Below are 15,971 nucleotides of genomic sequence, written 5' to 3'. Positions count from 1 at the left end.
GGCTTTCTCTGCTCTCCAGCTTGTGAACAGGAGCTTGCCAGGCAGGAAAACACACCGGGAAAGCTGCAAGTGTTAACGACAAGCTTAGCAAACAAAAACCCAACCAAGTCCCACCTACCCATTTACATGTTTTCACTGAATATTTCCAGAAACCTACGGCCTAAACCGTACCTGACTCTCGGGTTGTAGAGCTATCGCGTTACGCATAAATTAAGCGAACAGCAAGAAGCCCTCGAAAGCAGCAGGTCGCTACCTCCAACCTCCTGCCTCCACCAAAGAGCACCTCCCGGGCTGCCCCACGGCTTCGCGTGGGGCGTGGGGCTGGGAAGGGGTCACTCAGCGACCGACCAACGGACGGGGTGACAGCCACCCCGGCAGACCGATAGACGGGGTGACAGCCACCCCAGCAGACTGACCGACGGGGTGACAGCCACCCCAGCAGACCCACCCCAGACAGCAGCATCCCTCAGGCTGGACGGAGAGTCCAGCGGAGGGCTACGAGGATGGTGAGGGGACTGGAGCATCTCCCCTACGAGGAGAGGTTGAGGGAACTGGGCTTGTTCAGCCTGGAGAAGAGAAGGCTGCGAGGGGACCTTATAAATGCTTACAAATATCTGAAGGGTGGGTGTCAGGAGGATGGGGCCAAGCTCTTTCCAGTGGTGCCCAGTGACAGGACAAGGGGCAATGGGCATAAACTGAGGCACAGGAAGTTCCGTCTGAACATGAGGAAGAACTTCTTCCCTCTGAGGGTGACGGAGCCCTGGCCCAGGCTGCCCAGGGAGGCTGTGGAGTCTCCTTCTCTGCCTGGACAAGGTCCTCTACAGCCTACTGTAGGCGACCCTGCTTCGGCAGGAGGGTTGGACTAGATGACCCACAGAGGTCCCTTCCAACCCCTACTATTCTGTGATTCTGTGATTCTGTGTGAAACTGGGCCTCAACGCCACGTTAATGGGTAGGTGTACAGCACCGCCCAGCAGCAGAAACCGCACGAGCAAACAAAGGGCAGCTCTGATCATTAACTTCAGGAGTCTGATTTTCATAAAAACTAAACTATATTAAAAAACTATCTTGTCCAAGTTCCACGCGGGCAGTCATATTTGTAACCGTGCACAAAACTCCCTATAAAGGCTTTTCAAAGACCTGTGTGAAATAAAGTCAGGGTCACCGATTGTGCTCTTTGCAGGTGGTGCATACCAAACCTTAGCTTCTGTATTTTTGCTACACGCCTACCAGATGAAATACCACAAATGGAGGGGTCCCTCTGCTGAAGGGCCCCCCGGGAGCCTTGCTCTGCCACCGACAGCAGCTCTTTTCTGCAGCTGTTGTCTCTTTTCAGAGAAGGCACTCTCATTATTTTTTTAAAGAATATCTGATTACAATGAGGAGAAACCTACTAGTTTTTCACATGATATTTGCTTAGCAGGTGAAATTGTGAGCACCACACTTTGGCAGTGAATATCTACATTCTTCCCCAACCATCGCACGTAAGATGAAAAGTAAGGTGTGAGGGAGCTGTGAAGCAAGCCCTCGAGACAGAAGAGCTCTAAGGAAGCCCTCCAGCAGCACGTACCCTCACGCCAGTGAAGCTGGGGGGGTTTGCCGGAGGCACCACCCCAGCATCCAGCCAGCCACCAGCAGCGGAGGACGAGCGGGGCTCACGCTCAGCGGCTGAGCGAGGCCGTCACGCTGCTCCCTGCTAATCTTTCGTTTTCACAACAGGATGAAGTAAAACTTTTCTCACACTGCCGCCTATTAAGCCACTAAACTCGTGTACTAAACAAACCAGCTAACTGATTACCCTGCCAAGAACATGTATTAATTCCAGCCATACACCGCGTCCGCAAGGTCACTTCTGCCCCGTGCTGCCACGCCGCCAGCTGCCAGCAGTGCCCGGTGACAGCAGGCAGGTAACACGCCTCGGGGACCCGCAGCAGGGCCTCCGCACTGCACCCCGAGGCCAGCTCAGCACCACCTTCCTCGGCTTCCCCTGAGAAGTCAGGATACTCACCTTTATCGCTTTGTGAACTCCATACTCAGACCAAGCTGTTTCATCCCTCAGCTAATATTTTGTAACACTCGAAAGAGTTACTTATTTTTATTGACATATAAACAGTACAATAAACCAGAGATGAGTTTCACTTTTGGTCAGAATACCCTAATCCAACACAGAATGCATGAGATATTAAAATGTTTAGTAACATGATACTTCCATAAATCTAGAATTTATTTTCATAAATCTGGAAACTCTATATAGCAGAACTAAAATGACTGCTGGATCATCTATAGCTAAGTCTTTTAGCATCAAAGCATAGATACCTGCTGTGAACAAGGGAAGCGTATGATATACATTAACTTTAGGCACCATTATATTTTTTGTGAAGCGGAAATCCAGTACTTTAGACACAGATGCCTTAGTGAAGCAGTCAGAGGCAGAGGCAATGTTTTTTTTCTTTTTGGTTGACTCTCTACTGTGCCCTAGGCAGGAGAATAAGACATCATATTATTATGCCACTGGACAGACGTACAGCATACGCCTGGTCCCCTGAGCTCTGCGAGGATATGGCAGAAGGCAGTCTTTTATAGCTAAGGCAGAAAGAGGTCACAGATTACGAAAACAAAGGGGTAGGTGGCCTGTCCTACCCCAGCGCCCAGGCCAGCCGGCCGCTGCCTCTGCAGCCGCCGACACCAGCACCCGGGGTGCGGTTCCGAGTCCAGCTGCCTCCAGTACAGAGCCAGGGGCAGACACGCCCGGAGGAGGGGTATTTCTCTTCTGAGCTGCCAGGTTCACCACAAAGCTCAGCTCCTTCCCCTTCTCACCTTCCTCACTGGCGTCAACCACCGGGGAATGATCTTTCCTCACCCTGGTGCTTTGGGGACCTCGGTGGGCATGTAAACAAAGAAAAAGGCCCTCTTGGGAACATCTTCCTCATGCAGGTGTTTCCCTTGCCTGAGGGACCGAGACAATTGTAACTTGTAAGTTTTGCATTATTTTAGGTTCTAAAACCTGATTACTGTGGAAAAAACACAAGTGTTTCCCCATCTCTCTCAAGTACATCAGCACTGCTGCTGGCTTCTTGCCTTCCTATTACAGCAATATCCTGCAGACACCAACCAATACTTGAGAAGCGGTCACGATCGTGGCTCTGTGCCTAGCTGTGTGCATCTGTTTCAGGACCTCACAAAACTATCACTGTCCTAGTGCCCAAATAGTTCATAACAGTTTGTACACTCATCCTCTGAGCACCCCTGTGAGGTAAGGGACACACCACTGCACTCTGCCGATCCCTCGCACTGGGCCGGCTGCCGTTGTTCACCTATTACATTTTCCAACAAATCCTCACACTGCCCCTGATGCAAACAACAGCAATGCTCTCTTACAGCCTTCTTAAAATCCCTAAAACTCTACTCTTCCATGATGCCAGCAGATACAAGATAACTGTTTGTACGCCAAGTCCCTTCTCTTGTCCTATGTTTAGATCACAAACGCTCTGGGCAGTTTAGCCTGTGCTTATGCAGCACACAGGAAAATGGGCTCACGGTCCGTTAGGGAAATTTCTAGGTTCTATAAACAATGATAATGAAATGATGGTAAATTAAAACGTAAAGCAAACAAATCATACATGCAAAGCTCTATAGGTAGTAGGAGAAGTGGTCTGTGAGAAAAAAGGAATTCATAAACTATCCACCAGTGCCACAGCTTATGTCTAGGTCTAGGATGTTTCAGTTCTTTTCCAAGCATTTCAAGAAAGCGACCTTTCAGCTAGGAAAAGAAGTGTTCTGTGGGACAATTACAAACGTGATAAAGAATGGGAAAAATCTCACCCACTGTGTGTGTGGAAAACAGCTCGAATGGCAGGTACGACTACACAGAACAGGAACAGAGAGGCGAATGGAGCCCAGTCTTCTGGCTATCATCAGTTTAAGGGATGGCTGATGCTATCGTTAGGGAGACAAAAATGGGCTGACTTGAGCACAGGCTGCTGTCATCAGTGATTAAACAAAAAATCTGTTTTAGACCATAGTCATAAAATCAGTGGTACGTAGTTTTTTAGCTCTGATTCTGTCTACTCAAACAATGACATATGTATATATGCATTGTTCCTTACAACAATTTGTTTGATCTTTTTGGTTTATGGCAGGAAGAAACTATTAGAAGCCACAGGAAACATTTCTTCCTTTTAAATGGTTAGAAATCGCTACAGCTCACATCTGCATAGCAGACACGTAACTCAGCTGTTACTCTGCGCGGGCAGTTAGCTCAGTTTCTGTAACGTTATTAACGGACCCTGCAGAGAGCACCTGACATATTTCAAAGCCCACTGCATCAACTCAGTGAGCCAAAATGAAAACACTTTGTTTATCGGGGCATAACAGCCACACCTGTAATGAATTCTTTGGCTCCCTTGTGGAAACAAACAAACGTCATCACCTAGCTACACAGCAAAGCTACACATTCTTCAGCTCTGTTTTCCAGGAATTTAAAAATTATTATTAGTTTGTGGTAGTACAGACTAGGTATTCGCTCAGTGTTCCCAGAGGAAAAAAGGAAAACACCATTTCTGCTGCAACAATCTAATGATCAATAATAGACTATATATTTAAGATATATAAAACAGGAGACTATCAAACAATCTAATAATGGTCTGGATTTTAAAGAGATATGATGAAACTAATCTCCTTGGACACTATGTGTTACTAAACGAGTCTTCAATATCTTAAATGCTTTTGCACGTGTTTGCAACTACCTACAAGTGTAGGCATGCCAGAACCTTCACCCAGCTATAAGTGCAATTTATAACTCTTCAGCAAATGTGCCCAAACGTTGAGAAACCTGAAGTCCGGTAAAAAGCCACAGCTTGGACAATAAACTGGCTTTGGCAGCGAGTGTGGCTTACAGGGCGCTCTCCTTCCTCCTTCGTTCCCTCCCCCAGCTCCTGACTCCCCGGCGGGTCACCGGGCTTCAGTTCTGCCTTGGGTATGGTTGTGGCTGTGCTGGATCAGTAATCCGTTCGGGGACACTGGGTTTCAGAGGAAAAAAATCTTTTTTTTCCTCTTTATTATAGGCTATTGCAGAGCAAAGGAAGTCTAGTTTATCAGAAGCTGCTCAAGAACTGCCTAAAGTTACGACTACATTCATGGGAAGACTCTCAGGCTTCAGTAATGTTAAGAATCCCAGCATTCCTATAGCCAGTCTCAGAGCACTTCAGCCCCTCTTTATGCACTGACAACGATCACATTTTCTAAAGCATCGAGTAGTCAACAAGCCACAGTCAAACCAACTGGCCTGTTCAACATTTCCACAGGTCTGGACCAACCAATTACTAAAAATGTGCAGACTTCTCCCTAAGATCCTTGGAAAGCCTCCAGAGCATCTGGCCAGTCCGACACCAGGATGGAGGACAATAAACAAGCTCCACCCTTCTTTGGCCCCAAGGCATTGCAGGATGCCGATCAGCACTAGCAGAAGCGGTGGTGTTGGTGGCCCTCCAGCCACCACCACAGCAGCTCCCAGCCTTGGCTGATGGAGCATGAGGCAGTTCGCGTTCGGTTTCTCCCCGTCATTGCAGTCAGCGAAGGCGCCTCTTCCATGATGTGTTTGTTCAAGTTGGATGTACTTGGACTTTGACTTCTCTGGCTAGATTTCCAACAGACAGCTAATAAATGTGGATGAATTTTATGATCTAGAAGACGCAGAAGAGCAGGAGATAGCTGGCCAGGGCTAGGTTTAAATCTACAGTTAAAAATCTCCAAATCCTGTCACCTGTTTCATGAACTTTTCAGTCTACCTAAGGGGAATTTTCAAAAGCTACATGTTCAAGAATACCCTCTTCAATGCAGTGTATATATAAAGATATGTGAGACCGGCACTCACCATACAGCATAATAGTTAAGGATTTGCTATGTCCTTAGCATCCAGAAGTACCACTCCAGTCCAGTTGAGCCCTGGATTATTCAAGATAGGCCTGATTGTTCTCAGCTTGTCCAGTGGTTGCAGTAAGATAAAGCAAATAGTCACTTTTTGTTGGATTATTTTCCTACCATTTCAGCCCCCTGACTGGGCCCACCACAAGATCTGATAACATCAACATTCCGTGCAAAGCAGAGAGCAGGAACGCACATTTGCTTTGTGGAAGAGGGTAGGGTTAGAGGGCAGCTTGAATTGCCCTGGAACAGCAGAAACTGCAGTTACAGGTGTTTGAAACCAATGCCAAGTGGGACCAATTCACACCCACCAGGGAGGGAGCAGATGAGCTCGTTTGGTGCAAGCATGCCTGACTGAAGGGTGTATTTTTAAAACGAATCAAAGTACAGATCACCTTGTCCAGAACAGTTCAAACATAGCTGATCTCAGACAGTATCCCCCTCTTACCATAATCAAATCAGCTTCAAGAAATCTAGCAGAAATGGTTATATTGCTTAATATTATAGGTTATCTGAATTAACCTTCCACTCCAAATCAAAGAATGCCAGACTGACATTTCTGTAGGTTAATTAAACACTTTTCAAACAAGCAATCCTTACTCAGAAGCCTTAAGATGTGAAAGTTAGATTATGGGTGACATTTCACTATTGATAGCATAGCTCTAAAAAACAACTGTCATGAAAACTGATTTTTCGCCCTGTCTTTTCCTAATTAAATAAAACTAAACCCCATCCCTTGGGTTATGTTCAGGTACAAGAGCTTCTGAGTATTTCTGATGCAATCAATACTACTCCATTTGGAGACTTCTGGAGCTGGCTGATACCGGCTGAAAAAGCCCTCTGCTTTTTGGCTGCCTTACCTCCGACTGGAGGTGAGCACGTGCTGTGGGCTGGAATGAAACCCAGTCTGATGGTGCTGCAGTCACAGCTCTCACGTGAGAGATTACTGTCTGAAGTGAAGTGAAATGTGAGAAATACGTTAACAGAAAATGAAAAACAGTTTCCTTCTTTCTTATTAGCTTATTATCGCTAAGAGCAATAATATTTAGGTTTACAAGTATTTCCGCAGCCAAACACGGATTTAGTCAGACCAGCTAATACTGAGCTGTCACCCCAGCTCCCTCTGGAGGGTGGCACACACTCCTGTTTTGTAATCGACCATGTGAAAAAGGTTAACTCTGAGAATCAAGATGTTGTTTATAATGTGCTTTCACGGGCAAAGGGTCTAGCCCGAATGCAAGCAGGCATGTGGGTTCAGTAGGCACCTGCAGATCCTTCTCTCTGGCTTCTAATCAGAAAGCAACCTCCCTCCTATTCCACAGCTGCAACATATATAAGGGATCGGGCTCAGGCACTCTTTTTTTACTGAATATTTTAGGGGAGGCATTTGTTTAGCTGCTACCCTAAAGAGAATGGAGACTACATGGAGGATTTGTGTTTGCTTCTATTGCTGTCTCCACTGGCTTTCCTCTAGCATCCAGTGCTCCCCCCACCCCCGGGGTCGTGTAGTCTCTGACGGGACCTCTGGGTTCTCGGTGGCTCCTGAGGATGCCGGCAGTGAGCTAAACCCATTGCTGCGGCTGCCGAAAGGTGTGAGACGTGGCTATGCCCTCCTGCCTCCCCTTCTCAAGGTGCTGTCTGACCGGGGACGCCAGAGCTGGGAAAGCGAGGCTCCCAGGCTACGGCCAGACTCCAGAGCCCTTCGGTACATGAAGAGGCTATATAAGATGTCTGCTAGCAAGGAGGGAATCCCAAAGGCTAGCAAAAGCCACCTCTATAACACTGTTCGACTTTTCACTCCGTGTTCTGAATGCAAGCACCGCCACAGGGACCTGATGAAAGGTAGGTGTGTGCAAAGGTTAAGCGGGGGGTTTTCCATCTGTTCTGTGCTTGCAGCATAGTGTAAAAATATCTAAAGAAATAAGAGCTGTTGCTATTTTAATCCTGATAGCTCTTCTCTTAAACTGTAGGAGTTTTTCATAAGCTACTTCTCCCTGAATGGCATTAGGCAGAGACTTGCCCACGGTTTGGGAACTGCCACACAAATGGTACTATGTTTGAGATGATACTGATGGTGCAGGCTGACTCATCTTCTTCTGAGTCAGAGAAAACTCTACAACCAATTCTAGGTAAAGTAAGAAAAGTGGAAGAAATGGTTGGGCATAAGGGGCATTGTGTTTCCTTCCACTGCCCATCTCGGTTTTGCTTTTTTCAAGGCCATAAAGGCACAGCACTGCAACAAGACTTGTAACAAACTGCCAGAATCCCATTGCAAGGCGACTTTGCTCCTCGCCTTGTTTGTTAGCTAGGGAAGAATCACAACCCAAAAGTGTGAAGATCCTGAAGGGAAGAGTAGAGCTACGTGTAAACCAGGCTCAGGACTGAAAACCTAGCATGGCAGGGCACTTTGCCACTTTCCATGCTTTCACGGATTTCTCAGATGCCGGCTGGTCACTGCAACGGCTGCGGGAAATCCTTGGCCTTTCGCTCTACTTAAGTGACTGCTGAGAAGTGACCCGAGTTCCCCTGACTTGGATTTTTTCCCTTAGAAAGACAGACAGCCTTAAACACAAACTTCATACCTGTGCAGAGTAACAGCACTTTGAGACTGAGGTTCAGTTAAGAAATATTCACTATGGAAAAATAAAACAAAACAAAACAAAGTGTTTCTGACTAAAATTTCCTGGTATATGAGAATCTGCAGATTCAGAAATACACTGACAATTGACAGTTAATCTTGTTATTATAGATCCTAAATGTAGTAATAATTAAAGTAGCAGCCTGAATCTGAACCAACTTCCTACAATTATTGAGGCTGTTCAAATTAATGATTCTGGAAAAATTCATTAATATAGGAACTATCAGTTTATCAAGGTCTACAGAGCCCTCATCTGATTTCTTATTACTTGGCCTGTGTAAGTGTGAACAGATCACTTAATGCACTTGTGTGGCTCAAAAGGAACAATTTCTAATGTACAGAAAAAAAATACAGCGGTGAGTAGTAAAAAAGGCAATATATTAAACGTATGCTATGTCCACATCTGGAACACAGGCCAGGAAATGGGTTTATCAGTCTCAGAATAAGATGGAAATTGGAGCAAATTCAAAGAATGCCAGGAAATTCTTAGCATCAGGGGAACAGTGCCTCTTACAGTAGGGGTGAATGAGGCAGAAACGTGCATTCAGAATAACTTGGAAGCTCTGGTTCTGTTTCATAAAACAGAAGCGAAATGACACTCATGAAAGAACGGTAATTTTTTTAAGCAGTGTTACTAAATAAATTTCTGCCTTTCTATTACTCGGACTTGCTGGCAGCCACTGGTCAAGAGATTTAAATAGGAAAAAATATAGCAATAGGAAGAATAAATAGAGTTAATGCTAAAAAGCTCTGAAAGGATTCGCTTTCAGACTTCAGCTATTTCATTTCATGGCTCATAGAATCTGGAGTGTCTTGTTGCTGTTTCCCCATATTGACACTGGAGAGACATCTACTAACTTCTTCCTGTACTGTTTTGTTGGGGTTTTTTTTAATGAAATGAATCCTAAAACCTCTTACAAGTTTGGGTTTTCTTGGTTTTGTTGTCTCTTCTTTACCTTCAAATCTTACGCCCTGACCAGAGTAGAAATTCCATATAATAAAAATGAGGAAGGGCATCTAAATTGGATCATTCTGCTGCTGAATGATTTTTACCTATCTGCTACATGATAGTATTTATGTCTGGGAGGCAAATTAAGATGCACTGACTCTACAAGGTTTTGTTTCGCTTCTCAGGAGACGTTCACTCGGTGGATTTACTCTTCAACCTGGATCGTGTTACTGCTCTGGAGCACTTACTCAAGTCTGTCTTGCTCTATTCCTTTGACACATCAGTTCCCATTTCTTCTTCCATGACATGCACGTGCCATTTATCTGCCAAGGAGCATGACTTTTCTAGCCAAGTGTGCCCCAGCGTTTCGCACTCCATAGCTTTTAGCCTGCACTTTGAAGTCAGAAAACGCAAGTGGGTCGAGATTGATGTGACTTCTTTCCTCCAGCCCCTAATTGCTACTAACAGGAGGAACATTCATATGGCTGTGAACTTCACTTGTCTGATGGGTGATCCACAACAGAACACTAAACTGGAAAATCCCATTAATGTGGCACTGGTTCCCCCTTCTCTTCTTCTTTATCTGAACGATACCAGTGAGCAAGCTTATCACAGGTGGAACTCACTTCGACACAGACGGAAAAACCCAGTGCGGCCCCGGCAAAGGAGCAGTCCACGTGTTGATCCTATGGGTGGCAAAGAGAATTCACAGGGTAAAAGGGCCTCTCGACGTCGACGAGAAGAGAATCTGAAGGAAGCACCAGCAACCCCACCTTATAATCTGAGTGAATATTTCAAACAATTTCTGTTCCCTCAAAACGAGTGTGAGCTGCACAACTTCCGTCTAAGCTTTAGCCAGCTGAAATGGGACAGATGGATAATCGCACCACACAGGTACAGCCCTCAGTACTGCAAAGGCGACTGCCCAAGGGTGGTCGGGCATCGTTACGGCTCCCCGGTGCACACCATGGTGCAGAACATAATATACGAGAAACTGGACTCCTCTGTTCCAAAGCCCTCCTGCGTTCCTGCTGAATACAGCCCGCTGAGCGTCCTCACCATAGAGCCCGACGGCTCCATCGTCTACAAAGAGTACGAAGACATGATAGCTACCAAGTGCACTTGTCGGTAGTGGGTGACTCCCACTTGGTTTTACTCTGGGTTTGGGTATTTTTGCATTCTCAAAGTGTCTGTGGGTATAATCGGCTGAGTAGCGCCTGTGTGATTCTAACAGCTCCATTAAAATCGGTTAGGATTTAGCATGGAGTTAGTAGAAGGTGTTGACATCCTAGCACTTATTTTTGTAGCCACTCAGCCTTTCTAGAATGTGTAATTAAATGTAAATAATATCTTTTTATTGGAATAATCTTGCATTTAAAATGTGGAAAAGGTTTCAACTACCAGATGTCTATTTTAAGCTGTTTTGTTATAGATTTACAAAAAGAAATAAATGTCTAACATGCATCCCACTAACATGCAGTGCCTTCCTCGTTAGTCAGAAGTTCAGCCTTTATATATAGAAATCTTTTGTGTGACATCTGCAGCAGGAAGGGAGGGAAGTCTTTAATGTTAAAATTACTTTTTCAGTTTTTCATTCTCTTTCCCTACCACATTTCCAGTTCCCCCAAGCAAAAAGACAACTCTTCCTTATGGTACTGTAAAAAGGTTCAAGGTTGTTCCTTGCTTTTCTTCTGTTGCACTCTCTGGGCTTTCTCAACAACAGGTGGTAAGAATTTACAGACAGCTGTGTGGTAATTGTTGTACAAATTTAAATTGCTAAACTATTTGAGTAAGAACTGGCAGCAGCTTACCGGTGAGCTGTCAAAAGCAGAAAGGCTTGATCTAGTTCAAGAACAAATCACAAGCTGTTCACGGGGCGAGGGCACAGGATCCTGCACGTGGAACCGCACTGCCACTGGCTTCTGAACTACAAAGAAATGTTCAATGCTCTCTGCTTTAAAAAAAAAAAAAAAAAAAGGCTTTTCAAAGCCTCTTAAATTAATGTGAATGCTGTTAAGTTGGTTCAGTAGCCTGAAAAGGTGGGGCCATAGCCTCATTTCCTCTCACAATAAAATTGTAGGTAACAGTGCCTCAATTCTATATGCTTTCAAGCCATATTTTTGCTGTAATTGATTTATTTTCTCCTAGATTTTTCTAGTTTTAAGAATTTTGTCAGAAATGCTGGTTTCGGGTTGGGGACCCAAGCTGAGAGGGCTTTAGACGGAGCTCACGCACAAAAAAACCAGCTTTGGTAGGGTGGGGTGTTTTAATAAAAGGATGTGTAGCAGCACTGTTTCTCAAAACTCACTAAGAATAGTCTTTAAAAAGATGACTTGCTAATGCATCATTACATAAATGCCACAACTTTCTGCAATAAAGCCACCTAACCAGACCCTAACCTTAGATCCTGACCTGCGCCATTCCCCAGGGCTGGAAGCTCAGCCTGGCAGGCGAAGGACTGACCGTGAGGGGACTGCGTGTGACTCAGTGTCCCCCTGACAGCGGTTCCCCTCCTCACTGTGAAGCAGTCGATGTTGGTGTGATGCTTCTCCAAGTTGGAAGTACTGTGTGGAGGTGCAGTGGGATCTGGAGAACAGTCACATAACTTCTATCAAAATGAAGTTCCTAAGATTGCGTTAGCCTGGAGCCGCTGAACTAAAAATACCACTCGCTTTGGCTCTCATTCAAGGTATGTTTGAAAAAACTATCGAAAGCTCAAGGCAAATATCTCGATGTCAAACAAAAAAACCTCAGCCCACAGTCAAGGCTGCATTTGATCGGTTAAATTCAAATTGCCTCATACAGCGTCACTCCCACGAATCCCTTTCAAACACTGAGAATTCAGCTTCTCTGAGCTGCCAAGGAGGAAAATCAAGTTAATTTTCTCTTTGACACAAATGGAGAAGTCTGTGTAAGGCAAAGTGCTGGAGTCAAGCTTAAGGAAAGCATGTTTCTGGGTCAGCTACAAGCAGCTTCAGAAGTATTTAACCTCAGTAACGGATTAAAGGTCGAAACCACGTTCTCTAGGGCAGAGGGATGGGATGCCATCCAGAGGGACCCTGACAGGCTGGAGAGGTGAGCCTGTGCAAACCTCAGGGAGTTCAGCAAGGCCAAGTGCAAGGTCCTGCACGTGGATCGGGGCAATCCCAAGCACAAAGACAGGCTGGGTGGGGAATGGATTGAGAGCAGCCCTGAGGAGCAGGACCTGGAGGTGCTGGGGGGTGAAAAGCTGGACATGACCCAGCAGTGTGCACTGGCAGCCCTGAAGGCCAACCGTGCCCTGGGCTGCATCCCAAGCAGCGTGGGCACAGGGCAAGGGAAGGGATTCTGCCCCTCTGCCCCGCTCTGCTGAGACCCCCTGGGAGTCCTGTGTCCAGCTCTGGAGCCCTCAGCACAGGACAGAGCTGGAGCTGTGGGAGCGGGGCCAGAGGAGGCCCCAGCAATGATCTGAGGGCTGGGAGGAAAGGCTGGGAGAGCTGAGGCTGGTCAGCCTGGGAAAGAGAAGGCTGCGAGGAGACCTTAGAGCAGCTGCCAGTGCTCGGAAGGGTCCACAAGAGAGCTGGAGAGGGGCTGGGAAAAGGGCCTGGAGTGATGGGACAAGGGGTGACGGCTTTAAACTGAAAGAGGGTGGGTTTAGGTTAGATATGAGGAAGAAATTTTTTGCTGTGAGGGTGGTGAGGCCCTGGCCCAGGCTGCCCAGAGGAGCTGTGGCTGCCCCCTCCCTGGCAGGGCTCAAGGCCAGGCTGGACGGGGCTGGGAGCACCCTGGGCTGGTGGAGAGGGTCCCTGCCCGTGGCAGGGGGGTGGAACTGGGTGATCTACAGATCCCTTCCAACCCCCAACCATCCCGTGATTTACAGCCACACCCCTTCCAGCCTGCAGCGACGCTCATTCCAACGCCCTTGCCGCAGAGCCGGGTGACCACCGCCTCCACAAAACGGGCGGCCTCCACTACCACGACATCAAATTTAGGCTTCGTGAGAGGATTTTTAGCGCGCCAACCCCCCAAAAATAAAAAAGAAAGCGCTACCGACTTGCCTTTACCCCCCGCTCTCACTCGGGGTTGAATTATTACTGTTGTGGTAGGTATAAAGTGGGATTTTAGAGGGAGAGCGGGTAGAGAGCGGCCTGAGGGATGCGCCGCCGCCGCCCGCCCCGGAAGCGGAAGCGGCACCGCCGCTTCCGCTTCCGGGGCGGGCGGCGACGGCGGCTCCGTGAGGGAAGGTGACATCTCGGCGCCATGGGCATTCACTTCGGGAACCTGGCGCGGGTTCGCCATGTCATCACCTACAGCCTTTCCCCCTTCGAGCAGCGCGCCTTGCCCAACCTCTTCTCTCACGGCTTGCCCAACGTCTGGCGGCGCTTCAGCTCCCAGGTCTTCAAGGTGGCTCCCCGTGAGTACGGCCGTGAGGGGGGGGGGGAGGCCCTGGGCTGGCGTCTGTGGGGCGATGCGCTGGGGGAGGGGGTTTTCTGAGGGGATTTTGGGGTTTTTTGGTTTTTTTTTCGCAGCGTTGTGAGCGTCCCTTTTCCTTTCTCAGCCTTTCTGGGAGCTTACCTCCTTTATTCCTGGGGGACGCAAGAGTTTGAGAGGCTGAAGAGGAAGAACCCCGCCGACTACGAGAACGACCAGTAATCCAATTAATAAAAAGAGGTGGTGACCTCCCGGTGTTATCGCCCTCGTGTCGCTGAGCTCGTCCGCGTGGCTGGAAGGGCAGTGAGAGGGCGATGGGTCTTGTCTAATAAACTTTAACTTTAGCCCCGTGGCTCGGTGTGAAGTCGGTGTCTCGTGATGCTGAAGGCGGGGAGCAGCAAATCCCAGAATTCCAGCATGGCAGGGGTTGGAAGGGACCTCTGGGGGTCACCCAGCCCAACCCCCTGCCCAAGCAGGGTCACCCAGAGCAGGCTGCACAGCACCGCAGCCAGCCGGGGCTGGAATATCTCCAGAGAAGGAGACTCCACAGCCTCCCTGGGCAGCCTGGGCCAGGGCTCCGTCACCCTGAGAGGGAAGAAATTCTTTCTCACGTTCAGCTGGAGCTTCCTCTGCTTCAGTTTGTGCCTGTTGCCCCTTGTCCTGTCGCTGTCTGGTTCCCTCTGTCTGGGGCGATAATCAGGCAAAGTTCTGTCTGCACACACTCTTCTATGTTAGGGCATTTCCAGCCTTTGTGGACTCCCGTTTCTTCCCAGCATTTCTCAGGATAACCAGCGCAGGGAGGGCTGCCGTCAGCTGGAGACGGTGCGAAATAATGACTCCCTTTATTATTCTATCACCAGCCACTTCTCTTCCCTCTCACCTTGAGATCTGTGAAGAGCAAACAGGCCGCCTGGTTTGGTACTGACCAAAACTGCATGAGCTGGCTGGTGGCTTCAGGCTTGAGCGTGGGCTTTGAGCTCTGCACAGAGGCTCTCCTTCCCCTGCGAGGAGCCACACGCGGAGGGCGCGGGGCAGCCGGTGCGGTTTGCACCCATAGAGGCTTCATCTCGATGTAAGAAAGGAATTTTTTTTACCCTGAGAACAAAGGATCATGGGAACAGGCTCCCCAGCGGGAGGGTTTTTGGGGTGCGACTGGGCCGGGTGCTGGTGAGCTCCCCTGGGCTCCCTTCCCATGACAGGCTGCACCAGACAGTCTTCCCAGGTCCCTTCCAACCTGGGCTGCTCCATGATTCTCTGATACTAGTTACCTTGTTATCCTATTTGTTAGTGTTAACCAGACGCTTAACTGCAATTCTGATACCTGATTAGTGTTACCAGGCTGGATGAGAAGTTTCTTCCTGGAAACTACCAGGAGAAAGAGGACTGCAGGTGATGTAAAAACAAATGCTAGGAGTAAAGTTACTTCAGTATGTGCGAAGGAAATTCACCCTGTGGCTCCGAGCGTATAAACAAGCTTCACCGTTCAAAGTCCCGACCATCTCACTGGCTCCTTTGTCCTTTTTTCCCCTTTCAGCAGACCGTCTCACCGTCTCAAGCTCGTGCCCCACGCAAGGCAACGCCGTTATCTCCCTGTCACGCTGCTGCTGTGGCTGGTACCGAGGGTTTATCTTATCCACAGCGTGGGAGTGACGTCTCCCCGCATTCGCTTCTCGGTGCGCTCGGCTGTCTGGAAGACAGAGGTGCTCAGCCTCTCACCTCGGGAAGCTGGGTGCCATGCAGGTTTCGTAGCCGAGTGCTTTATTCTTTCGGGGCTCTTGGTGTAGGTTTAAAAAGCATGCGACGCTAAGCTCAGTCTTGGGGCTGCTCCTACGGCTCCTGTGTTTGCTCCAAATACAGCCCGAGGCTGGCACGAACAGGAGTCATACCAGTCATCCCCTGCTGCAAGTTGTGCTAAAAATAATTCTGTGCTTAAATTTAACCCTGCCTTTCAGTTCGTTGGTATTTTCGAGGCAGCGTAAGCAAGCAGGGAGCAACGAACTGGCTGCTGCGATGGTGAGAGCCAGCACAGATGCCTAGAGGCAGACTTTACTC

At 48.0% G+C, this 15,971-nt stretch overlaps 2 protein-coding genes across 2 annotated transcripts; both read left to right on the top strand.

Moving 5' to 3' along the window:
• The first annotated feature begins 7,334 nt into the window (after window positions 1-7,334).
• On the top strand, window positions 7,335-10,641 carry GDF9 (growth differentiation factor 9). Its single transcript, XM_009932426.2, has 2 exons — window positions 7,335-7,764; window positions 9,695-10,641. Exons 1-2 carry the CDS (start codon window positions 7,335-7,337, stop codon window positions 10,639-10,641), a joined length of 1,377 nt encoding a protein of 458 aa, XP_009930728.2.
• Window positions 10,642-13,687: 3,046 nt separating this feature from the next.
• Window positions 13,688-14,271, top strand: UQCRQ (ubiquinol-cytochrome c reductase complex III subunit VII). The gene is made up of 2 exons (XM_075441655.1): window positions 13,688-13,902; window positions 14,047-14,271. Exons 1-2 carry the CDS (start codon window positions 13,749-13,751, stop codon window positions 14,139-14,141), a joined length of 249 nt encoding a protein of 82 aa, XP_075297770.1. The 5' UTR covers window positions 13,688-13,748; the 3' UTR covers window positions 14,142-14,271.
• Window positions 14,272-15,971: the final 1,700 nt, after the last annotated feature.

This window comes from Opisthocomus hoazin, chromosome 22, assembly GCF_030867145.1.
Source record: "Opisthocomus hoazin isolate bOpiHoa1 chromosome 22, bOpiHoa1.hap1, whole genome shotgun sequence".
Classification (NCBI taxonomy): Eukaryota; Metazoa; Chordata; class Aves; order Opisthocomiformes; family Opisthocomidae; genus Opisthocomus; species Opisthocomus hoazin.
The sequence above is the reverse complement of the archived record's forward strand: the minus strand, read 5'-3'. Positions and strand labels throughout refer to the sequence as shown.